Consider the following 23,968-nt stretch of genomic DNA (forward strand, 5'->3'; position numbering starts at 1 on the left):
GCGCGAAGTTCAGGTCGGCGGTGGAAAAGGGGGAGGACTTTGAAGGGAGCGCACTTCCGGTGCCCTTTCTCCAGCCAGCATTACTGGCCCGAACCCTCGTGTGAAGGGTGCGATCCCAAAACTGGAGTAGGGTAGAGGCGGGCCGGCACCTTTTTCTGATCTCTGGTGCCGCCGGCCTCAGGATCAGACATGGCCCAGAACTTGAAGGACTTAGCGGGGCGGCTGCCCGCCGGGCCCCGGGGCATGGGCACGGCGCTGAAGCTGCTGCTGGGGGCTGGCGCCGTGGCCTACGGTGTCCGCGAATCCGTGTTCACCGGTGAGAAAACCTCCCCCCGTTCGTGGTACCCTTCCTGCCCCTCCCCAGACTCCCTGCCCTGTCTTTCCAGGTCCTCACACTGACCTAGCCCCTCGCCCCGCCCGAGCCTAGCGCTTTGTGCAGCAGCGTGGTCTGATTCCCACCCCTCTCCCCACAGTGGAAGGCGGGCAGAGAGCCATCTTCTTTAATCGGATCGGTGGCGTGCAGCAGGACACCATCCTGGCCGAGGGCCTTCACTTCAGGTAATGGCCGACTGACCCTGACCCTTCACCCTTGACGCCACCCCACCAAGGCTGTAGTCGGACTTCAAATAGGATTCAGAGCTACTCTTCCTCCCCCCAACCCGTGCTCCCAGGACAGTGGGTGCTGCCCCAGACTCCTGCAACACATAAGAAAATCTCTCTTTGTCCATGCTCAGTATGGGGAGAAACAGGCCAAAAAACAGTGTTGAGGCAAAGCAAGTGAAACTGCAGTTTCCTGATACCTATTCCTGTCCTCTCCCCCTCAGGATCCCCTGGTTCCAGTACCCTATTATCTATGACATTCGGGCCAGACCTCGAAAAATCTCCTCCCCCACGGGCTCCAAAGGTAGGTCTGGGCACTCAGTAGTCCCATGGCAGGTGGGATACCTAAAATTAACAAGGGAATTCGGCAGGAGACCCTAGGGAAAGGTGGTAGTGTCAGGTCTCTTAGGCCTTGGTTTCCACTCTGCAAGCAAGAACTATAACAAAGTACTTGCCTCCTGGGGTTAAAGCAGTACATTCTGGACACAGTATGTGTTTGTGTGTTTTTATTACCCTGCTATCCCTCTCTCCTAACGTATACTCAGTGAACATTATCTGTCCTTTGTCTTATTCACTGCCTGGATCAAATCCTTGTTTTAAAGCCTTTTTTTCTTCTAACTGCTTGACTTATAAAGTACATCTGCAGTTGTATCCACAAGTACACACTGTTCTGGAGGAGTTAGACCCCACTCTTGACAAGTTCGCCTGTTTCCTACTTCTAGACCATGAAGCCATGCCTTGAGATTCCCAGACCCCCTCCTCGTCCCCATCCCCATACACACTGAGGAAAGTAGCTCATTTGTAACCTGTAATGTACTTATTTGTGCTGTTTTTAGTGCAAGTCACTACGTATTCATTCACTAAACCATGGGCCCTGAGAATAAAAGATTCATAAAAATAAAACACAAGCCTTGTTCTCAAGTCCTTGTAGGAGATAGATGGTCACCGCACAGCACTATGGAGTCTTCAGTAGAAGTTGCACGGTGTACTGTGGGAAAAAGCAGTCAGCCCTCCTAGTGGAGGGGTTGTGGGTAAAGGAGGCTTCACAGTGGATGTGGATGTATTTCACCTGTGCTGTGTCACAGCTTCTTGTCAACCTATTTAATCTCTCCCCTCCACGGGAACCACATGAAGGAGAAAATACTTGGGGAAGGGGTTTGGCCTTAACCAGCCAGTGCTGACCTTACTCTCAGACCTACAGATGGTGAACATCTCCCTGCGAGTGCTGTCTCGACCCAATGCCCAGGAGCTTCCTAGCATGTACCAGCGCCTAGGGCTAGACTACGAGGAACGAGTGTTACCATCCATCGTCAACGAGGTGCTCAAGAGTGTGGTGGCCAAGTTTAATGCCTCACAGCTGATCACCCAGCGGGCCCAGGTTTGACTCCCATCACCATTTGCATGATGTCAGCATTTCCCTCCTAGGCCCTCTGTTAGCAAAGGCAGCTTATTAGAAAAGGGTTGTCATTCTGGGTTTATTTTCACTTAAAAGCTATACTAATTACCACTGTGAGAAATAAGAGAGCCAACATTAGAACTCCATAGCCGCCAGTGTTAGGAAGCATAGGAGAAAATACAAAGTCTTGACTTTTCCTGCTCCTCTTTCAGCAAAGAAGCTGATGTTAAAAGTTTGCCTGACAGGAAGCTAAGGAGATGCACATTGTATTAGAGGGAGTGGAGGATTAGGAAGTCAGTGTGACCTCAGGCGATCACATCACCTCTCTAAGGCTGTCTCATCAATCAGATGAAAAGATTGAACCAAGTCTTTCCAACTCAGATGTTATAGTGAGGAGCTAAGAAGGGGATAGAGAATTTTCTGCCATTCTCAAGGGATCTGGTATTCAGATGGTCATGGCAACATATCCTTTCAGTTCTCCAGTCCCCTCAAGCCACCTCTCCTCACCCCTGCCCCCAGGTATCCCTATTGATCCGACGGGAGCTGACAGAGAGGGCCAAGGACTTCAGCCTCATCCTGGATGATGTAGCCATCACAGAGCTGAGCTTTAGCCGAGAGTACACAGCTGCTGTAGAAGCCAAACAAGTGGGTGAGTCACAAAATGAGTAGGGCATGGCAGAAGCTGCCATGCAGGAGGAAGAAGACACCTTACATCTGAGACCCCCTGCCTCTCTCTCACCACAGCCCAGCAGGAGGCCCAGCGGGCCCAGTTCTTGGTGGAAAAAGCAAAGCAGGAACAGCGGCAGAAGATTGTGCAGGCTGAGGGTGAGGCTGAGGCCGCCAAGATGATATCCTTCTGCTAGAGCGATCTCGGCCCAGCCCCTAGAGCTTCCTGCTTTCCCATCCTCCCTCGTGGGCCGGCTGATGAGACTAAGGCGAATGCGACTCCGTGCTGTCTGGCCCTTGGCTCCTTGTTGCAGGGGTGGATATAGACGGGATCTGAAGTCTTAGTGGGGGTACCCGAGGCTGGCTCCCCACTGTAAGGCCAGATCAACAGCACTACTGGCCTTGCCTCTATTTGTGCTGCTGCCCAGAGTTCCTGACAGCAGCCTGCAGGAAGGCCCACAGGTGGGGCCCAGGGTAGGGCTGGGCACGAGCTATCTGAGCGCAACCTTGGATCTGACAGCCCAGAGGAGGGCTAGAGCAAGGGAGTGCTGAGAATGGAGCCAGGATGAGACCTGCCCTTGTGTGAACCCTTAACCCTCCCCTGCTCACCTTGGAGAAGCACTGAGCAAGAACCCTGGCTACATCAAACTGCGAAAGATCCGGGCAGCCCAGAACATCTCCAAGACGGTTAGTGTGAGAGCTCAGCATCTGTCCCAGGGCTGCCTTGAGACCAAAAGTGTTTTCATTTAACACACATGGAAGTGAGGGAATTAGAGTCTTGTTCTGGTTTCTACTCACACTGTCCTCTCTGACACTCTTCCCCTTTTGGAGAACAGTTCCTCTGGGCTCCCCCGACCTTTTGTTCATGGCTCTGTTATGGTACTAAGACACCACTGCTCTGGATCTGTGAGTGAGAGCAGAAACCATGTCTTATTCATCACAGTATCCCTGGTCCTAATCTACATGCGTTTCATGAAGTGGCTGTTGAATTCCGAGAGTAGGGATCCAGGTCTTTGCTTACTGCAGGCATCTGTCTTATTTCCTGCCCCATAGATTGCCACATCACAGAACCGAATCTATCTCACTGCTGACAACCTTGTGCTGAACCTGCAGGATGAAAGTTTCACCCGGTGAGAGATGTGACTGCACAGTGGGATGTCACAAAGAACATGGGGCTTACATGTGGTCACTTAGGCTCTGGAGTCTGTAACATCTACTCGTGTGACCCTTGAAAGACTATTTTTCTGAACCAAAGTTAGAAAAGGAGGTACTTGACAATTCCTATCTTGCGTCTCATTGGATCAATTTTAAGAGATCAAATAGGATTATTCATGTAAAAAGTAGTTTAATTGTAAAGTTTTTGTCTAACTAAAAAATGATGAAAGATGATAATCAGTTTTCTTAAGAGCCTTCAAACTGCCATTCTGGTGCATTGAAAGGTGTTAGGAAAGGAGAAAATGAGAAATAGAGGGGCCATGAGACGAGTCCTCCTTTTAGGAGTTCCTGAAGTTCCTGGCTGCCAGCCCTGTTTGTCTTTTTCTCTTGGGAGCAAAGGAGGGGGCAGAGCTGGGTGGGGCCTGAAGCTGTCAATTCACATGTGCATTTCTTTTCTATTTCCTGTTCATCTGGCCATCTGGGACCACAGAGGAAGGTAAGTTGTCACTACATCTTTGTTTCTATGGGGTCCTGCAGGCCACCTCTCTGGGTAACCCACCTCACCTTTCTCACCTCCCCACAATCGGGAGGAGGGGAAGGCCTGGAGTGCTCTCACAGTTTATGACCCCTAACAATATCATCTGTCCCTTTTTTCCACAGTGACAGCCTCATCAAGGGTAAGAAATGAGCCTGGGAACCAGGAACTCCACCCCCAGAGAGCAAGTGGATCTTCTCCAGTTTTTGAGGAGCCAGCCTAAGGATCCAGCATACTCCCACCCACCCCCAGTATCATGTGATGGTCCCCTGCACCCGCACAGGCCTCACTCCCCCTCTTGGATTAAGGAAGACTGAAGACCAGCCCTTTTTCTGGGGAATGACTTTCCCCCTTCGTGTTGGCCAGCGGTCTTGGGACAGTGTGTTATTTCTCAGTGATTTCCTAGCGTTGTTCCCTCCCTCAAGGTTGGGAGGAGATAACCACCAACCCAGGAATTCTCAATAAATTTTTATTACTGAAGTCAAGGCTTCAGGTGCGTGTGGCTGGTTCGCAGAGGCACGCATGCGCATGCATGGTCACATGCGCGCTCCCCCGGGTCTGTCTTTGTATCTGCCAGCAGGGGGCGCAGGGAACCTGGGCAGGCGGCTAAGGGAGAGCAGGCCTGGGTTCTAAATGTGTCCTAAGCCCTAACCTCCAGTCCCAAGGCCTAGCTGTGCTATTCACCCCACCCTCCGTCTCTACCACATCACCCACTGATTTGCCAACATCTTTTTAAAGGCTAGAGCAGCTGTGGCTTTGCTGAGCCAGAAGAAAAATCTGATGACCCCAACAGGAGCTGCTTCCTTGGTGACAGGGCTACGTGTAGCTCTAGAGGAGACCATGTGTGCCTGTTGAGGGCCTTCTGTGAACAGAAGCCCAGTGGGTTTTATTGCCCAAACTTTCCATTTCTTAGTCACCAGGTGGGAGGACAGGGCTTTTCACTCCCACGGCTCTGGGGCCCCTGACAGAACAGGTGCCTGTTTTCCGTCCACAGATAAGCATCTCATGTCCTTCCTAAGACAGCTTTCTGGAATCTCAAGCACCAGAAAAATGAAGCCACTGTTTATACCCAAGTCCCACCACAGCCCATTTCTGTCCCTCTGGGGAAACAAGATTTGGAACCATAAGAGAAAACACTGGGGGCAAAGTGTGTGCAGGAACTAAGAAACACATGGTAGGGGGGCAGATGACTCTTAATGGGCTCAGGTTAATCTTCAGCTTCTTCAATTTTTGAAGAAGGAAGACTGATTTTTTCCTGCCCTGCAGATGTCAGGACAGGAAAGTGAGAAGAAGCAGCAGGTGTGGCAGCCCCAATCCTGAGTTGCTGGGAGCCTAAGATGAGATCGACAGACAAAAGATAGGTCCAGTGACCTGGATCAGTCCTCCACACATTCCTCTTCACACTTTATTTCTTGCACGTCCCCAAGTGGGGAGACAATGGAGGTCCCGGGGGAACCAAGCATGTTTCCAAATCTTGCTGCGACTCTGGAGGCAGCCATTTTGTCTCCTTCCCATTGTTCCCCTCTTCCTAGTGATTCTCCCCCATCCAAAGGGGTGAAGGTCAGAGGTTGCTGGTCAGGAGGCCTCCATGGTCTTCAGGGCTCACTGAAGGTCACTGCTGAGGGAACCAACCCGGGGGCCATCTTTACCAGACAGTGTTAGGAGCTTCACAATTAGACCATCCAACACTGTACTGGAAGATGGACCCAGAGCCGGCCAACAAGGAACTCCGAGCCAGAGCTGACCAGTTGCTACAGGGACCCTGGCCACAGGCCAGATGTCTCTTGAGGGTACAAGCATATCCCAAGCTCAAGGTCAGCTGTAGGTTCTGGACCGCCAGATGACAAATCATACGGGTGGGAGGAGAGGCTGGGGCCATTGTGTCTCTTCAGTGGCATCCGGCCAGTGAGAGCCACCTCCCGTGCAGGCCTAGGCTCCCAGGCTGTATGGGGAGGTAGGTAGGGGGGTGCAGCCAGCTAAGGGCCAGGGCCCTGAGGCGATGGATGTCGCTGACACAGGACAGGGGCCTCCATCATTACCCGGCAGTATTAGAGACTCCCGACCAGCACCCAAACACTGCTGGGTAAGACGAGGGCCCCCACCCAGCCTGCCCACCTCAGGTCAGGGGGGCCAGGCCCAGGCTCCCTGCGGAGAAGCTGGCTCCCATCCCCCCACCACCCGCGCCCCTGGGGACACTTCCGGGTGAGCCCAGCAGGCCTGCCACCAGCCCCACCCTGAGTGCTGATGGATTGCTGAGGCCTAGGCAGGAGTTCAGCAGCCCCTCACTATCACTCGTCTGCTGTCAGCCTCTGAGGCCCTTCTCCCGACACCCCCATAGCCTGTCCCCCCAACACACCAACTCACCAGCCCACATCCCCCTCTGCAGTCCCAGCTCAGCCCCAGAAACCCACACCTGGTGGCCTTTACCTGTCACCGGGCCCACCTGCCCTCCAGAGACTGAGTGCCGAGGAGAGGAAGGGGCATCAAGGACCCAGAGTCAAGGGCCTGGAGCCTGCCCTGACTTCGCTCTTCCTCCTTCCTTCTCCGCCTGCCAGCAGCGCAGGCTCCTTACCTGGGCCCCGCCTGCCGCCCTGCGCACAGGTGTGTCCTCCTGCCATAGGCTGCCCCCCCCCACCGCCTTAACCCCTTCCCTCCCAGCACCAGCCCCGGGCACCTCCTCAGAGGCCTGGCCACCCCACTAGGCCTCCCACCCTCTCCCAGGGCCTCTTCTCCTACCTGCCTGATTTCTCCCGTCTCCAGTGGAGCAAAGGGAGGGACTGTCCTTGGGTCTCCCTCACCCCCCAGGAGGCTGCTGCCCCAGGCCTCACCTTCTCGGAGGCCTCAGACTCTGCCCACAGCCAGCCAGAGCTAGAGGGGCAGAGATCCCTAAGGTCAGTGAGGGGTCAGCTTGGCAGGGCTTGGGCTGTGCCGGTGCCCAGCCTGTGCTGAGCTCCCATAAGGGAAAGGGGAGGGAGGAGGCCCTACCAGGCCTGTGAAGGGCAGGTCCCAGCGGGGTGCCCGTAGTGTCCCACCAAGAGACCCCAGCTGGCCCCCCCATCCTTCCGAGGCAGTGCGCAATGGCTCTCCTTCCACCCTCGGACAGGCGGCAGCCGCGCTCAGGGAGCTGCTCCCGCCTCTCAGCACAGCCCTCCAGTGGAGTGCAAGTCCCAACCCAAGGGCAGTTAGCCCAGAGCAGTTAGAGGGGTGGGACCCTCCGCCGTCCTTTTGTGCTGCTCTGGCAGGTGTAGAAAGGGCGTTGCTGAAGGGGCCCCAAGGCCAGGCCTGCAGGTGAGGGCCCCACCCACCCACCCCCTGGAGGGCCACAGCTCCTGGGAGCTATTGTGTTGCTCAATCCCAGAGCTGCTCTCTCCCTCCTCTTTTGTTTGCGTCCTTCTTAATACCCATCTGTGACTATTTCATGTTTGTGGATCTGTCTCCCTGACCAGTCTCCTAAGTGCCATGAGGACGGGGACTGCGCAATGTCATTGAGGCTGCGGTTTGCTGAATAACGCGAGTCAAGCCTTTGTGCTCCGGGACCCAGCCCCGCTCCTTAGAAGGAACCCCACCCTGAACACAGGGGAGGGTAGAGGGGCCTAAAGAATAAAACAATCTTCAGGTCAGCCAGCCATTCAGGAGGGTGAGGTTGGCAGCACCCTGGCTGGGGAGTAGCACTTGTGTGTCCCCCTCCACCAGGTGGGGGGTGCTAGGAGCCTGGCCTCAGGTCTGTGCTTCCTGGCCCTTCCTTATTCCTCTGGAAGTGGGCATCAGGGCAGTGTGCCTGGGCCTCCCTCAGGTGGCCCCAGCTGCATCTCCAGGGTAAGGAGAGTGGGGGCTGGGGCCCGGTGGCCCAGGTTAAAATCCCAGCTTCTCGGCTCAATAGTCCTGGGACCTTAAGCAAGTTACTTAATTTCTCTGTGCCTCCACTGAAAAGTGAGAATAACAAAGGTACCTGGGTTGAATTAACATGTGGAGTCTCTTGAACAGTGCCTGGGCACATGGCAAGCATGTCATGAATTACTGTTGCCGTTGTTAGCATTGTCCACTAGCTTCATGATCTTAACAACCACCCAGCTATGATCACCCTCCATTTGAAAGAAAAGAGACAGAGGAAGCTTGCCCCGACGCACGCCTGTGTGTGAAGCAGAGTCCAGAACCAAGTGTCTTACGTGAAGACCGAGCTTTCACTGGGCCACTCATACTGCTACCCACCTGCTCCCCCAGCCCACCCGAAAGACACTCAGAGTCAGAGTTAGAAGCAACACACAGTCATCCCAGGGGCTTTATTTACAAGAGTAGAAGGGCCTTGCTGGGCTATTTACAGGGTGGGGGCATGGCCATTTAAATTACAGTAGAATGGGGGCTCCTGGGTTCAGGCTGCAGTGGGTCCCCTGGAAGCCTCTGCAGGATCAGGGCTGAGGCTGCGGAGAGAAGGGAGTGAGGGAGTGAGAGGGTGGCTGGAACCGGGAGAGGGGAGAAGGAGCAGGTCTGGGAGCAGCTGGGAAGGACAGGGTGAGGCTGCAGCCACCCCATCCATCCAGGGGAAAGCACCGGAGCCAGGGCTCACGAGGGCAGGCCCGGGGGAGACCCCGCAGAAGGGGTTGTACCATGGCCACTCAGGACAGCGCCCAGCTCACTTCCTCTTGAGGGAACCCTTGCCCTTCTCCTTGTCCGCTGACCGCTGCTTCTTCACCTTCTCCTCCTTCTTGCCCTTACTCTGCAGGTTCTCGTACACATCCTCCTTGTGTCTGTGGGTGGGCGAGTGCAGGCAGTCGGTGCGGGTCAGCAGACAGTGCAGGGTGACCCGGCACCAGCAAGCCCCCTGGGCCACCCATCTCACCTGGTCACTGTCCCTACACTAGACACAAAGCTCCTTGAGGGCAGAGGCTACGTCCCATACACTAGTACACTGCTGGCACCTGGCACGGACCCACGAGTAGTAGGCACTTGGGAATTACTTATGAGCAGAGGTAGTGAGAACCAAGCTTGAACTTGAACCCAGGTCTCCCAGCGGCAACACGTCCTCTCCAGAAAGGGAGGATCAGGTCAGGCAGGGCAGGGGCAGATACCGGAAGGTGGCAGGCGGGGGCCACTCACCTGGAGGAGGTGCGGGAGGCCTTGGCATGGGCATTCTTCATGGCTAGGGGGTAGGTGATGTTCCCGTACTCTGACTCCTGGCCCTTCTGTGACTGTGGGCAGAGATGTGGTGGGAGGACAGTGGTCCCAGCAGGCCCAGGTGACACCCACTCCCGCTGCAGCCCACCAGGCCCTGCTCTGCACGTACCTGCATGACCTCCAGCTTCTTCTTGGTGGTTTCAATGAACTGGGCAATGGCCACGTAGATGAACTTGTACTGCGCCTCCGTCTGCACCATGCCCGAGCGCTGCGCCCTCACCATCTGGATGGTCTTCTGGATGTCGATGTCACAGTCCAGCCCTGGGCAAGGGTGGCAGTCGGACCTCAGGCCCAGGCAGGGACGGACACCGGGGGACTGCTCACCTGCCCACCCCCGAGGACCCCCAGGTAACCCTCACCTTTGGTGGATATGTTCTCCATGAGCATGTCGATGACAATGATAGTGCCTGTGCGGCCAATGCCCGCACTGGGGAGAGAAAGGAGCGCGGTCAGAGGCTCAGTCAACTCCTCATAGGGAAGACTCCGGCCCTGAGGAGCCTGAGCCGCCAGCCACATGAGGGAGCGCCTAGAGTCACTGGGTGAGCCAGCGCAGGAGTCCCCCAGCTCTGCACCGGTGCTTCCCACGTCAGCCCTCAGCGTTAGCCTTCAGCCGAGGGATCTGCGGGGAAAGGCCTGGCTCTGAAGTGCTGGCCTGGGCCCTACGGCCACCTCCATCGTTTCCCTTCCTCCCAGCCCCGAGCTACCCTCCTCCGCTTCCTGACTCGTCCGGAAGGCTGAGTGCCGGGTGGCTGCCCCCTATCCCAGAAGATCTAGGACCCCCAAATCCCACAGCTGTCCTGCCGGCTCCACAGGCCTCCCCGTCCCTCCCTGCAAGAGTGGCATTTGGAGCTTCTTTCTGTGGGGCCTCATTTCCCTTTTTCTCCAAAGCCTGGCCAGGAAAGGGCAGCGCTGAGGCAACGGGAAGCAGGGGCTTGGAGGAGCAGCGCAGTGGGAAGTCTCTCTTCTTCTCTACCCTCTGCCACCACCCTGTGCCAGACAGACCCCTGGGCCCATCAGGCTGATGCCCTGAGTCGCGCTAATTTCAAACCCAAATTGTCAAAAATAACCTCCCATCACCCACTTCCTTCCTGTAACTTCTAAATAAAGGCCATGGGGCTTTCAAGAAGTGTGTGGATGTGTGTGTGGTGGGGGCAGGGGGCTGCAAGAGGGTAGTTCTTGGGGATGGGCCACCCCTGAGAGGGCAGAGGGCAGAGCAGGGTCCCCAAGACAGAATGTGGGGGCACCTCCAGATTCAGCCCACCAGCCTCGCCCCAGGACAAAAAGTTGCTGGTGGGAAGAAGGAGGAAGTCTGAGGCCCACACAGGCCGGGTCACATGGAAGAGTGGGAGGGAAGAGGGCAAGGCTGCGGGAGTTGCCAAACCAGCAATAGCTCCCATCTGTGGAGGGCTCAGAGGATTCCAGACACAGTGACAGGGTCTCATTTAACCCTCACAACCACCCTATGAGATCCTGACATCACAGATGAGGAATCTGAGGGTCACAGAAGTTAGGTAACTTTTTTTTGTTAAGAGACAGGGTCTTGGTCTGTCGCCCAGGCTGGACCACAGTGGCATCATCATAGCTCCCTGAAGCCTCAAACTCCTGGGCACAAGCAATCCTCTTGCCTCAGCCTCCGAACTAGCTGGGACTATAGGCATGAACCACCACACCTGGCTAAATTTTTTTGTCTTTTTACAGATGAGGTCTTGAGATAATGCCCAAGCAGTTCTCAAACACCTGGCCTCAAGTGATCCACCTGCCTCGGCCTCCCAAAGTGCTGAGATTACAGGGGTGAGCCACCACACCTAGGCTAGAAGTTAGGTTAACTGTCCAAGGTCACAGAGCTGGTAAGTGGAGGCACTGGAATTTAAACAGATGCCTCATCTGGGAGCCTGCACCTGCTGCCTCCAGTCCCGGCCAGGCCGGCTGGGGTGCTCATCTGTGGGACCCCGGCTCTTCTTCGCTGCTGCCCCACCCTCCACTTCACAGGAACAGGGTCTCCTGGTCACGAACATGAGAGTCTCCAGAGGAGCTGCCGGTGCATGTGCCCCTCCCAAAGACAGTGCTGTCCCGAAACAACCCTGGGGACCAAGCTGCCGGGCATGGCTGGGGAAGGGGGTTGAAGGGAGGAGCAAGGAAGAAGACTAAGTCCCCCAGGATACAGGTGGGGAAAGAGGAGGGCTGGGGAGCCACACAGAGTGCAGGTGAAGATCCCAGGGGCAGCCAGGACCAGGTCTCTGGGGAATGCCAGTCAAGCCTCTCCCCAGACTCGCTGGTGACCTGGCCAGTGACCGGTGTCTGTTTCCTCGCCTGTGTTTACAGGGTTGGACTAGATTCAGGGGAGCCGCAGAGGAAGGCACTCTAGGCAGCGGGCCAACAGGAGGGCTGCTTCCAGCCAAGCTCCACCCAGGGGTCTGGAGCCACGAGGGGGCCCAGAAGAGGCTGGGGCGGGCGGGGGCGGCGTTAGCGGAGTTGATGCGTAAGCTGCTTACAGCAGCGCAGGCACTGGCTGTAGTTACCTCTCAGCTGTTACTTTTACTGTTGCTGCCAATGTCATGATTATTCTCACCTGCAATGCACGATGATGGGCCCTGCATGAGGCAGACTTTCTTGCCGCTGGTTGATCTGGTCCAGGAAGCTAAGGACACCCCCAGGATCGCCAGGGACCCCGTGGTCAGGCCAGCTCAGATACTGGTAGTGCCAGATCTCCCGAACCAGGTCCCCCTGGACCAAGGACATAAGGTCAGTGCCCCCTGCTCCCACACAACACCCATCTTGCCTCGTCCCACCCAACCAGACAAGAGCACAGGTCCAAGGAGGGGATGCAGGAGTAGGGCAGGGAGTGGGGACACTCACGTTGTCCAGCGGGGAGACCTGCAAGGTGCGGAGTTTGTACTCAGACGTGTCGTGCTCCCCACAGTTGGTCACAGAGTAGGGCCCGTAAACACGCTGAGTGCCCACCTCTGGCCAGTACGGGACACATTTGTTCTGCAAAGGAGAGTTGAGGTGGAGAATGAGGCACAGATGCAGGTCTGGGGTCGCTGGTGCCGGCCCGCACGCTTGCAGGATGAATGGATGCACTGGCTGAGAGCCGGGAGACCTGGGATCTGGTCTCGGACCAGCCACCAACATGTGACGAGACCAGTCACTTAACCTTAAAATTCATTCCATAAACAATGCTGGCACACACTGAACTTGCAGCGGTGCAAACCAGACTGTGGTCACAAACACAAACCAGACCCAGACCCAGTCTAGGCCTCTGCACCTCTAGGAGGTCCACAGGGACAGGTGAGCAGGAGCGTGGTTGAGGGAGAGGTTAATGCTCCCTCTAGGTTACAGAGGAAATCAGAGATGGCCTCACAGAGGAGGGAGCATTTGAGCTGGGTCTTCAACAGTGAGGAGGCTGCCAGACAGAGATAGTGTGGGGAGAGAAAGTCATTTCCTAGCAGAAAACGAGCTTGTGCAAAGAGACTCGTGGGAACCTGAGAGGGCCTGGCCCACCGGAGGCAGTGAGTGTCACAGGGAAGACGGAGATCGGAGGGAAGACACCAAGCCTTGAATGCCAGGTCTTATGGTGTGATTTTATCCCAAAGGCAACTGGAAGCCATTGCAGGGTTTCCCGGGAGGGAACAATGTGACACCGTTTGCGCTTCAGACGGGATCACTGTGGTGACAGTGCAGACGGTGCCATAGCCGGGGAGCTTCCTGGGGGAGGGGCAGACTCCAGAGACATTTATGAGCAGAGAGGACAGGAGGGGGCCGGAGGAGGGGCAGGTGGGGAAGGGGCAGGGGAAATATTTGCTTTGGGACAGACACATTAAGGAAAAAACAGTTTAAAACCTGGGTCTAGAGCTCAGGAGAGCCCAGGTGGGAAGCAGAGACCTGGGAGTCACTGCATGTAGAGACTGTAGACCTCAGTTTCCCCTATTCCCAACAAAGGCAGGGTCCTTGCCCTCTGAGACTCCTTTCTGCCCTGGCATCTGCAGTTTCTTGGGCTTAACAGTGGTTACCAGCAAGTACCGGGGAGGGTGGGGGATCAGGAAGTGGCGGCGCAGGGCTGTGTCCTACCCGGCCTTTCTCCACCTCTCGGGTGGTCATGACAATGACACGGGTGTTCTCCTGCCACACCATCTGCCAGAAGTCGTTGACTGTGGCCTCCAGACAGCCCTGGCTGGCGATGTAGGTCTTAGCGTTCTCATCGGGGCCTAGCAGCTGGTTCTGGATGCAAACACAAATGCACCCAGGATGGTGAGAGCATTGGCCTGGGATGGGGCCTGCACCACCGCCACCCCCCCAAGACACCCTCTTCGGCTTTGTCTAGGGGTCTCTGGATCTAGGGTCCCCCATGAGACAGGGAATTCCCAGGGCCCAGCATCGCCCCCCACGGGACCCACGGCACCAACCTTGACATAGTTGGCATTGATGTAGTCGGACCCAGGGATGTTACTGTCACGTCCCTGCAGGATCACTCGGCTGTGGTCAACTGGAAGTGGGCAGAGAGGACGCAAGATGGCCTGGGTCAGCCAGGCCCTCCCCACCTCTGGGGTGGACCCTTCCCGAGTGGACAGGCCATTCTCACGAGGCTCGCAGAGGACTGTGGGTGGCAGGGAGGGATCTGTGCGGAGTGGGAGGCAGGGGTTTCACAAGGAGGCTGGAGGGGCAGGGGCAGCCAACCTGTCAGTGGTCGGGAGGCTCCACCGGGAGGGGAGAGGCTTTTGGAGGAGAGTGGGGAGGCGGGCTGGGGCAGGGACGGTCTCCTGGGTGAATGGAAGCTGCCTGGGGAGGGGAGGAATGGGGGTTGCCTGGGTGCTCACAGGGGAGAATGTTCTTGTAACGGTTCTTGCCCTTGTTCTCTGGCCGCTGCCCCTCCAGCCGCTGGTGCAAGTTCTTCACCTCCTGCTTCTGCAGACTCTGGGACGGGAGAGGGGAAATGAGCACGGCCCTTGGAGAGGGCGTCCGTGGGGCGAGCTCGTGTGGGGCAGGTGGGCAAAGAGGGAAAGGGCGGGCCGGGGCTCCGCGCGGCTGCCACTGCCTCAGCTGTCCCAGCCTAGCGGTTCCCGCTGTGCACCTCAAACTCCTCCCAGAAGCCAGCCTTGGCTGTGTCCTCGGACTCCTTCTTCTTGTTCAGTTCCAAGACCCGGCTCTCAATGTCAGCCGCATTCACCCGCGTGGCGTAGTATGGCTGCGGCGGGGGAGGGCCAGAAGTCAGTGACTTAGAGGGCTTAGAAGCTCACATCTGGGGCTGGCTTGGGGGAGGGGGGAGGCGGCCAGGCCCACACCCTCACCTGCCGCAAGTAGACAAAGGCACCTGAGGCCTCCTCAATCCCCGTCTTCTTGAAATGCTCCACCAGGTCTGTGAGGCTGTCAAAGGTCTCCGAACCGCCCACTGTGTAGCGTCCGCCCTGAGGGTGCCAAGTAAGGCCAGCCCATGGGGCCTGAGCCTCCCTCCCTGCACCCCCAGCCTTGAACCCAAGTCCAGGCTGACCCTCCCCACCGCCCACACTGTGGCCCCGTCAGGAGTCCCAGATAAATGCTTCCCACGCCGCACAGCTGCCTTACCTCACACATGACCTTGATGTGGGTGACCCTGAGCGGGGAGCCTGGGCCAGCCTTGGGCTGGTCACTGAGCACGGACAGCACAAAATCTCCTGGCTGGCTGAGACTTTCACGCACAAGAAATGTCCAGGGCTCACCCTTGGCCTGCAGCAGTGTCTCTGCCTGCCCTCCAGACATGTGGCCATGGTACCACCTAGAGAAGGCAGCATCAGGACAGTGAGACCCAGGCCACAGGGGGAGGTGCTGGGCAGAGACGCTCACAGAGAGGAGGAGGGAAGTGGAATAGTTACTATGTGTTAGGTACAATGCTAGATGCTTTCAGATCCACCACCACGTTTGGTTCCATTACTGTCTCACAAGAATGCTTAAGAGGCAGGTATTATCCCCATTTTACAGATGAGGAAACTGAGGCTGAGCGGTTACACAATGGCCCAGAGCCCTTGACTGGTATAAGGCAAGCCTCAGGAGTTCTAACCAGGCTTTAAACCCAGAGCCCACCTCTTGAAGGCTGAAGGACAGGCAATATCCAGAACATAGGAAAGACAGCGCTGGGCTAGGGAGAGGCCAGAGACAGAGAGAGATGCAAAGGCCAAACCGCAGAGAGTGATGGGAGACAGGGAGGGCCAGAGGTCACAGGGAACATCAGGGAGAACCCCCCCAGGGAGGCAGGGAAGACAGACAACCCCACTGGGGAAAGAGTGGTTTGGGGGCTCCAGGGTACCCTGGATGATGTCACTGAGGGGAGCCCGGGGCTCAAAGGGGCTCAAAGGGGCTGTCAGGGCAGAAAGCAGAACTAAGACCTTTCCCCGAAGCACAGCCCCTTCCCAGGAGGAAACTGTAGCCCCACAATGCCCAGCCCCACAGGAAACCACGTGATGGAAAAAACACAAAACTCCTTCTGGGGAGAGAGTGAGAAGTGAGGTTGTGAGGTTTCCTCAGCCCAGGGACCAGGGGAAGGGGGGCATTTTCCAACCGCAGGGATGGGGGAAGGAGGGAGGGGGCCAGTCTGTCCTGACCATCTCACCCCTGCCCAGAGGAGACTTCAGCTGAGAGACCTCTAGAGCCCCCTCCCCACCATGAGCCCCTGGGGCTGCTCCGCCCCCCCACGCTGGGCCCTCAGGCAGGGGAGGGGGCTGAGCCCCTTCCCTCAGGCCCCAGGATGAGGAAGTCTCCATGCAAATGTCAAGCTGGCCACAAGAAGAAAGCCAGCAAGCCATCAAGGGGACAAATGCAAATTCCCGCAGAAGAGGAGGGGCTGTGGCCAAAGGCAGAAACACAACAGGCATTTGGAGACAGAGCTTCCCACACTCCCCAGGGGCAGGGGTGAGTCTGGCATCTCAGCGGGGTCACTCAAAAGGACCTCGAGGGTGGCTGTCCTGGTCTGTATCCCCCTCCCAGCGCTGCCCTCCTTCCCTGCTGGCTGCCGCCAGACTGTTAGTCCAGGGAGCCACTTAGGGCCCCCTCCCCTCTTCCAACCCATCCTCCTCTAGCAGGGCTGGTCCTGGCTTGGGGCAAGGAGAGAGGACATGAGGCGTTAAAGGGGGTCTCAGTGGCAAAACCCCGTGGGTATTTCAGGTAGGGAGGGGATGGGCCAGAGGGAGCAGACACAGACGGTACTGAAGGAGACGGTGAGCAGAGCCATCCCTCCCGAAGAGGAAGGTCTCAGCAGAAGCAGATGGATGGCTTCGTGTTGACTGGAAAGAGGTCTCCACAGTGGGCCACAGGGCTCAACCTCAGCCTTATCCAGTTCTGACTGACTCAGTGACTCCAACAAAACCATGGGTGCCAGTTTGGAGGCCTGAATCTCAGAAAGATGAAAGCGGACAGAACCATTTTGACAATCAATCCACAAATACAGCACAGGGGCCAATTGACGTGGCTCCAGGAGTCCACGTGAAAAAAACCCTTAGGATTATTCCGCTGCCCTTGACTTTAATAGGACCTGTCACTGGGCTGTAGCTGCAGAATGAGCCACTGTACAGTGAGGAGCATTCGGATCCCCCACCCAGGCTTTGGGGAGACCACATGGGAGTAGCTGGCCCAGTTCCAGGACCACATCTTGGCAGCCAAGGGAGAGGAGGGAACTGCCTCGTAGTACCCAGTGCCCAGGACAGTCCTAGGCCGGTTGCACATGTGACCACATTACACCCCATTTTCAATTATCTGTGCTCGGGCCAAGGAACCAGCCAAGCTCTATCCAGCCCCAGAGGACCAACCCATCCACACTGGGCTGCGGAGATAAAGTGTCAGGTGTCCTAATGAGCGTTAGTGCCTGTGATCCCTTCAACATCAATGCCTCCTGGGTTACCCACGTGGGAGGGGCAGGGGGACTGTAAGAAGGCAGGTTCGGTTCCGTAGAAGGAAGCGCTTTCTAACAAGAGCTGACCTAAGAAATGCCAGCGGGAGTATGGCCTCCCTGTCACCAATAGGACCAGGATTGCCAGCAGACGGGGACCCTAGAGTAAGACACAGCTTCCTCAGGGAGAGACAGAGAGGGTGGTGGGTTATCCTGTGAGACCCCGGGCCACAGTGTGACATGCATGGAGAGAGACACAGAGGCCTGGCAGGGAGCGGGGATGAGGAAGGGACTGGGCGCAGGTAGTGACGTGGTGCCAGTGCCATGGGAGCCAGCCGCCTCTGTGGGAGTGGGCTAGGCTGCGAAGCCCCTCACCTCTCATTGGTGGGGTCGGAGCAGTTCAGCGGGTACTTGAGGTGGATGATGGTGCCATCACGGTCCTGCAGGACCCCCTGCTGCTGTGTGTAGTACTCCACCAGCTCCGTCAGCGTCGCGAACTTCTCCCCTCCATACAGGTCGTAGAAATCTCCAGAGTTCTGGATCCGAATATGGGTCACCTGATCCCCCACCCTGCGGGATACCGGGTGGTAAGGCCAGGCCTTGCTGCAGTAGAGGCAGGTCGGGTGGGGACAGACCGAGGGTCCCGAGTGGGGGGCATGCACAGGATGGGCAGACACCAGGCCAGGGGACAAGCTGGAGCTGGGGGCAAGGACACAGACAAGGCCGGGACTGGGGAGTCAGCCCTTCCATGGGGGACCTGGGAATGAGCAGTCCGGGGCCTGGACCTGCACAACAGAGTTGCCAGAACACGAGAGGGACTTACCTGACAGACAGGGAGAAGTCGCCCTGGTTCTTGCGGCTGGGCCGAGCCAGGAAGCTCCCATGGACGCCCCGGCCCTTGAGCAGAGTCTCTGCGTCCAGCCCACTGAGGTCTCGGTGAAACCACCTGGAAGGCCCAGGCAGGCAGTGAGGGAGGTCCCGTGGCCCCACGCACCCTTGCCTCTTGCTACGGGGATCCCAGGCCCTTACCTCACCATCTTGGGGCTCCCGGAGAGGAAGGGGGTGCAGAGAATGAGGTGGCACAGCCCAGTCTGGGCAGCGAGAACGCTGGGGCTAAGCCTCAGACCCAGCTCTCGTTGCCAGGCCGCCTTGCCACCCCCGGCGGTCCTGGTTCTGGGGCTGCCACTCCACTGGTCTGGGGCAGCCGGCAGGGCGGGGACAGGAAGGGGCGCGGCCGACCCCTTGGGGGAACTCACTTGTACTTCTCGTTTTAGAGCAGAGCAAGGGAAGAGAAGCAGAGCTGGCTGGCTGGGTGGTAGTGGGGGTGGGGAAGGGGCCCCGCTTCCCACACATCTGTGACTAAAGGTTCAGGAGCATGGCCTCACGTATGTGACAACACACGAAATAAGGACACATGCGTGCCTGGCATCCTCTGGGCCAGGACTGTGCTTCATGCACGTGAACACACATGGTCCCAGGCCATCCCTTCCACCTCCATCAGCTGCTTCTGCACAGCCTTCCCTGGCTAATACAATGCTAATAGCAATGGCGACAGGTGACAGCTACCATTCAGTGGAGTCTCACCGTGTGCCAGGCACTGCGCTATAACATCCTTGATGAGCCTTGTCTGACTTATTCCTCACCACAGCCCTATTATTATTCTCTTTAGCACCATTTCACAGCCAAGGAACTTGAGGCCCAAGAAATTTAAGGAATTGCCAAGGTCATGCAGTTAGTAAGTGGCAGTGCCAGGATTCAAACCCAGACCATCTGGATCCAAAGCCAATGATTTTATTTTTTTATATTTTTATATTTTTATATTTTTTTTGAGACAGAGTCTCGCTTTGTTGCCCAGGCTAGAGTGAGTGCCATGGCATCAGCCTAGCTCACAGCAACCTCAAACTCCTGGGCTCAAGCGATCCTACTGCCTCAGCCTCCCGAGTAGCTGGGACTACAGGCATGCACCACCATGCCTGGCTAATTTTTTCTATATATATTAGTTAGCAAATTAATTTCTTTCTATTTATAGTAGAGACGGGGTCTCGCTCTTGCTCAGGCTGGTTTCGAACTCCTGACCTTGAGCAATTCCCCCCCCCTTGGCCTCCCAGAGAGCTAGGATTACAGGCGTGAGCCACCGCGCCTGGCCCAAAGCCAACGATTTTAACTACTGCACATCAACGCTCCAGGATTCAAAGAACAGCAGTCAAGCGACTCCTTGTCTAAAGGGGCTGCTGTGGGACAGGGAGACTCCCTAATAGTCTTGCAGATGATTACCAGAGGGAAGGAGGCCCTCTCCTGACCAACATACACATCTGAAGAGATGCCACCGTGGCAGAGGGATGAACAAAATGACCCCTTTATAGCCCTGTCGAATCCAGGCCCTTTCTACTTCCTGTCTCTAGGCCTCTGCCCTGCCCCAGGGCTCTGACCAGGGTGTCTGTCTCTTGGGGGTTGAAGAATGGGGGTCAAGTCCTTGCCCCTTTAGAGGGCCTGAACACGAAAAGCGTATGATGCTCCCTGTATGTAATTCCAAATACAAACACCAGCACCACAAAACCAAAACAAGGAAAGAAGCCAACAGAGGACACACGGAAATTCATATTGGTGGCTTCCCCTACAGAAGAAAATTGAGTGGCTGGAGGGCAGGGGTAAGAGGACACTTGCTTCTCCCATACACCTTTTTGAATGTTGTAGGATAGGCATGAATTACCTTTATAAAAATTTTATTTATATAAAATTAAAGATATTACACTCTGGGAGGCTGAGGTGGGCGGATTGCTCAAGGTCAGGAGTTCAAAACCAACCTGAGCAAGAGTAAGACCCCGCCTCTACTAAAAATAAAAAGAAATTAATTGGCCAACTAAAAATATATAGAATATGTATAAAATATACAGAATATATATAAAATATATAGAAAAAATTAGCCGGGCATGGTGGCCCATGCCTGTGGTCCCAGCTACTTGGGAGGCTGAGGCAGAAGGATTGCTTGAGCCCAGGAGTTAGAAGTTGCTGTGAGCTAGGCTGATGCCACAGCACTCTAGCCCAAGCAACAGAGTGAGATTCTGTCTTGAAAAACAAACGAAAAGAAAAAGAAAGATATTGACTAGGAAATGGAAATTTCTAGGAAACTTCTTGGGTACTGGGAATGCTGAATCTTGATCTGGGTGCAATTTACATGCATGTGTATAAATGTGAAGTCAATCAGGCTACATGCTTAATATTTACACACATTATGCATATTATACCTCAATAAAAAATACAAAAAAATTAAATAACAAAATTCTAAAGCCCAACAAAAGTCTAATTTTCCCGTAACAACTACTTTATCATTTTAAGAAACATCGAACATCAACTTCCACCCCACAAAAGGATTTTCCTCTCTTTTTACGGGAGGATTGTTTCCTCTCTTATTGGTGCCCTGGGGAATTTGCTTAGTCTGTTTACTGCATGGTCCAACTTTGACTACCCCTTCAGTTTGGACCCTGCCCTAAAGGACCTGGAATGCCCATGAACTCCCTCCCATGCCCAGGGGCAGGAAGTGCATATGCAAAGTTGGCTCCACCACAGAGAGATCCACTAGGCTCATGTTCAAAGCCTCGCAACACATCAGGCACCAAGTGTCCAAAAAGCAAACTTATCAATACACATGCACATACACGGTCACAAACACAGCCTGCTTGTCACATACAGATGAGTGTGCACACATAAGTGTTCCATTTACGCACACACAGTCCCACCACAGGCACCCCATCACCCATGTCTACCCACACACATGCCTGGTGCAGTGCAAATATCCACACGTGGACACACGATCCTGACCACACACAAAGTTTCAGGCCCGTGCTCGCCACCAAACACCCGCTGCACTCTGGCCTGAGATACTCTCCTTCTAGGGCTTAAACCCACTGGGTGGGAAGAAACTAAGTAGGCACCCAGAGACTCCAGACCCATGGGAGAGGCAGCAATTCCTCTGAAGGGTATCAAGCCAAGAGAGAGACAGAATTCAGATGTACAATCTCTTCTATCCTTTGGCAGGAAAATAAAAAAACACCCCCCTTACTGTGGCACCGCACTCTGGCGTTTGCACAGCACTTGCGAGTACACAATCTCATCTGAGCTCAGACAGCCCTGTGATGTAGGAATTACTTTCTCCAGTTTGTTTCTTTTTGAGAGAGGGTCTTGTTCTGTCACCCCAGCTAGAGTACAGTGGCATCATCATGGCACACAGCAACCTCAAATTCCTAGGCTCAAGCAATCCTCCTGCCTCAGCCTCCCCTCAGCACACTACCAAGACATGCTAATTTTTCTATATTTTGTAGAGACAGAGTTTTGCTTTTGCTCAGGCTGGTCTCAAACTCCTGAGCTCGAGCAATCCTCCCATCTTGGCCTCCCAGAGTGCTAGGATTATAGGCGTGAGCCACCTCGACTACCCTATTTTCCCCATTTTTCAAAGGGAGGCTAAGAGTTATAAAAGTAAGTACCTAATAATTCAGAAGGGAATAATATTCCCTTCGGAAGCAGGGAGGATAGAAGTAGAGATCAAGATTAACAGTGACACCAGAAGATAGGCAGTCTGGGAGAGCAAACGTGGTGAAATAATCTCTACAAAGTTATTAAACTTCTCTGAGCCTCAGTATCCCCACCTGACAAATGGGCTTAACAGTATTTCCAAATACTGATGTGAAAAGCTGATAAGTGGTAGGGTTTCAGTGCCACCAGCTTTTACATTATATTATTAATCCTCATGCCAACTCTATTTAGTAGGTGTTAATCACCCAATTTAGAAACACAAACTAAAACTCAGAGGTGTTAAGTAACTTGCTCAAGGTCCCAAGCTAGTGAGTGGGGAGAAGGACAAACCAAGGCTATCTGAGGCCAGAGCCTGATGCCTTTCCCACCACACCACCGCTCTGCTGCAGATGGCCTTGGCGGGGCAGATGGGGGCCCCAGCCCTGCCCAGGACGGAAGATGGAGAGAGCAGGTGCTCCCCCGGAGGCAGCAAGTGTGGGGGCACAGGGGTGGCGTGCACAGAGTCCACATGAGCAGCGCCTGGCTGTGAGCAGAGCCATGTGGCTGAAGCGAAGTTGTCCTGAGAGGCTGGGACCCAGCTGCAAGGCCGAGCTGAGGGACGAAGGAATTGTCTGCACTAGGGGGAGGCCTTGCCAAGCCACCCGGTAGGAAAATGACCACGGCGGGAGTGTGGAAGGGATCAGGGACCAGAAGACCCACGCAGAGCCCTGTCGACCTAGCTGGCCCTGATGAGGTGTGTACAGGGGCAGAGGCAGATGTGGCAGAGTGACAAGCAAGAATCAGCAGGACTGGGGTGGAGTGGGGGGACTCGCTCACAAACTCACCAACACTCTGACAATCTTTCACTTACGGCATCCCAACTCCAGGAGGTCTGACTGCCCCGGCCCTGCCTCTGCTGCGCTGGTGTCCTCTCCTTTTTGTGTTTGTTCCTACATCAGGGCCTTGTGCTCGCCATTTCCTCTGCCCAAGGGTGCTTGACTCTTGATCACATCACAAGGCTGGCCCCTCCTCCTCATCCAGGTCTCAGCTCAAATGTCACCTCCTCAGGAAGCCCTCCCCGACCCCTCCAGCTAGTAATGGCACCGGCATCCCCAGTCCCTTGCTAGCACGGGAAGCGGTTCCATTTTCTGCATAACACTTTTGAGAATCTAAAATGACCCTATGTATCAGGGTTATGTGCTCAGTCTGTCGCCTCCCACTGGAATGTAAGCTTGGTGGGAGCAGGGACCACGCCTGCTTGTTCATTCCTGTATCACCAGCATCTTTAACAGTACCTGGCCTGGAACAGATGCTCAACACTGTGAAGGGAAACTAAAAGAATATGGAACCAAAGCAGGTGCTGGGAGGTACGGGGAAGTTGGCTGGGAATGGGAGCGCTTTCTCAGGTTTGCCTTGCAGGCTGATATGTTTGAGGTGATACAAGCTACCCACAGGTAGAGGCCCTAAGAAGGAGGCAGAAGTAGGGTACCAGAGGCTGGAAGTAGAAATGCAATGGTGAGAACAGATACACACTTGTCAGGGGGAAAGTGTTACGGAAAGAAGGGGCAGAGGGGCATGAATGAGCCTCGGGGTCCTCACATCTTGGGGGAAGGAAAAAGTACATAGGGACAGGAAGCAGACCCAGGGCAGGGGACAGCAGCAGATTGCAGTCATGGCCATGCCCCTCCCTCCCAAACTAACAGGAGGCGGTGGGACCCAGGTGGTGCAGTGACTTACCCACGGGACAGCATCTCCCTGGAGAGATGGGGGCAGTCACAGGCAGAAGGCCACAGTGGGCGGGGTCGAGCCAGTGGCACAGCTGTGCACAGTGGCCCAGGCCAGGTAAGGAAAAAAAGCTGAGAACTCAGCCACTTCCTCCTCAATCCAGCCTGCCAGGCCAATGGCACTGCAGGGACAAGCCCCTGGACTAATGGTCTTCAGGGAAGGACAGGTGGGGCGGGGCTGGCCTGAAACCGCCCACAGCAGCCAGCTTCCCCCGGCAGCCCCAATCAGTAGTTGGGCAGGCATGCCTGCCAGTCCAGAGCCGCGTTTCTAGGGAGGGGAGGAGCCACCTGGAGCTCCA

General features: G+C 55.6%; 2 protein-coding genes and 1 non-coding gene across 7 annotated transcripts; 2 read left to right on the forward strand and 1 right to left on the reverse strand.

Annotated features, from left to right (window-relative positions):
- The first annotated feature begins 3 nt into the window (after nucleotides 1-3).
- PHB2 (prohibitin 2) lies at nucleotides 4-3,918 on the forward strand. Its single transcript, XM_012760410.2, has 8 exons — nucleotides 4-316; nucleotides 474-558; nucleotides 825-904; nucleotides 1,794-1,978; nucleotides 2,516-2,645; nucleotides 2,741-2,844; nucleotides 3,272-3,349; nucleotides 3,716-3,918. The coding sequence occupies exons 1-8, from the start codon at nucleotides 190-192 to the stop codon at nucleotides 3,794-3,796; spliced, it is 870 nt and encodes a 289-aa protein (XP_012615864.2). The 5' UTR covers nucleotides 4-189; the 3' UTR covers nucleotides 3,797-3,918.
- Nucleotides 2,914-3,181, forward strand: LOC142873656 (small nucleolar RNA U89). The gene has a single exon (XR_012921638.1). It is a non-coding gene; the product is annotated as a small nucleolar RNA U89 (small nucleolar RNA).
- A 4,683-nt stretch (nucleotides 3,919-8,601) lies between the features above and the next one.
- PTPN6 (protein tyrosine phosphatase non-receptor type 6) lies at nucleotides 8,602-23,792 on the reverse strand. 5 transcript variants are annotated; one of them, XM_076007713.1, is made up of 17 exons: nucleotides 23,623-23,788; nucleotides 18,279-18,322; nucleotides 18,200-18,239; nucleotides 17,752-17,946; nucleotides 15,084-15,273; nucleotides 14,810-14,926; nucleotides 14,593-14,706; nucleotides 14,339-14,435; nucleotides 13,928-14,007; nucleotides 13,593-13,742; nucleotides 12,381-12,512; nucleotides 12,094-12,248; nucleotides 9,884-9,951; nucleotides 9,634-9,785; nucleotides 9,447-9,538; nucleotides 8,957-9,097; nucleotides 8,602-8,770 (listed from the first exon to the last, which is right to left on the reverse strand). In XM_076007713.1, exons 1-16 carry the CDS (start codon nucleotides 23,634-23,636, stop codon nucleotides 8,983-8,985), a joined length of 1,755 nt encoding a protein of 584 aa, XP_075863828.1. In that variant the 5' UTR covers nucleotides 23,637-23,788; the 3' UTR covers nucleotides 8,602-8,770; nucleotides 8,957-8,982. The 5 variants fall into 5 exon arrangements, with proteins under 5 accessions (XP_075863828.1, XP_075863829.1, XP_012615868.1 ...); XM_076007714.1 differs by lacking the exon at nucleotides 23,623-23,788 and adding an exon at nucleotides 18,406-18,583; XM_012760414.2 differs by having other exon boundaries at nucleotides 18,200-18,322.
- Between the last annotated feature and the right edge of the window lie 176 nt (nucleotides 23,793-23,968).

This window comes from Microcebus murinus, chromosome 10, assembly GCF_040939455.1.
Source record: "Microcebus murinus isolate Inina chromosome 10, M.murinus_Inina_mat1.0, whole genome shotgun sequence".
In the NCBI taxonomy this organism is placed as follows: domain Eukaryota; kingdom Metazoa; phylum Chordata; class Mammalia; order Primates; family Cheirogaleidae; genus Microcebus; species Microcebus murinus.

Bases quoted from the DNA above. Each gene is read 5' to 3' on its own strand.
- PHB2 (XM_012760410.2), top strand. From the start codon at position 190: ATGGCCCAGAACTTGAAGGACTTAGCGGGGCGGCTGCCCGCCGGGCCC. The intron at 1,979-2,515 runs GTTTGACTCCCA...CCCTGCCCCCAG, and splicing joins TGATCACCCAGCGGGCCCAG to GTATCCCTATTGATCCGACG. The intron at 2,646-2,740 runs GTGAGTCACAAA...CTCTCACCACAG, and splicing joins TGTAGAAGCCAAACAAGTGG to CCCAGCAGGAGGCCCAGCGG.
- PTPN6 (XM_012760414.2), bottom strand. The intron at 14,927-15,083 runs GTAAGGCAGCTG...TGGCACCCTCAG, and splicing joins ACATCAAGGTCATGTGTGAG to GGCGGACGCTACACAGTGGG. The intron at 12,249-12,380 runs GTGAGTGTCCCC...TCCTTGGTCCAG, and splicing joins AGGTCTCCCCGCTGGACAAC to GGGGACCTGGTTCGGGAGAT.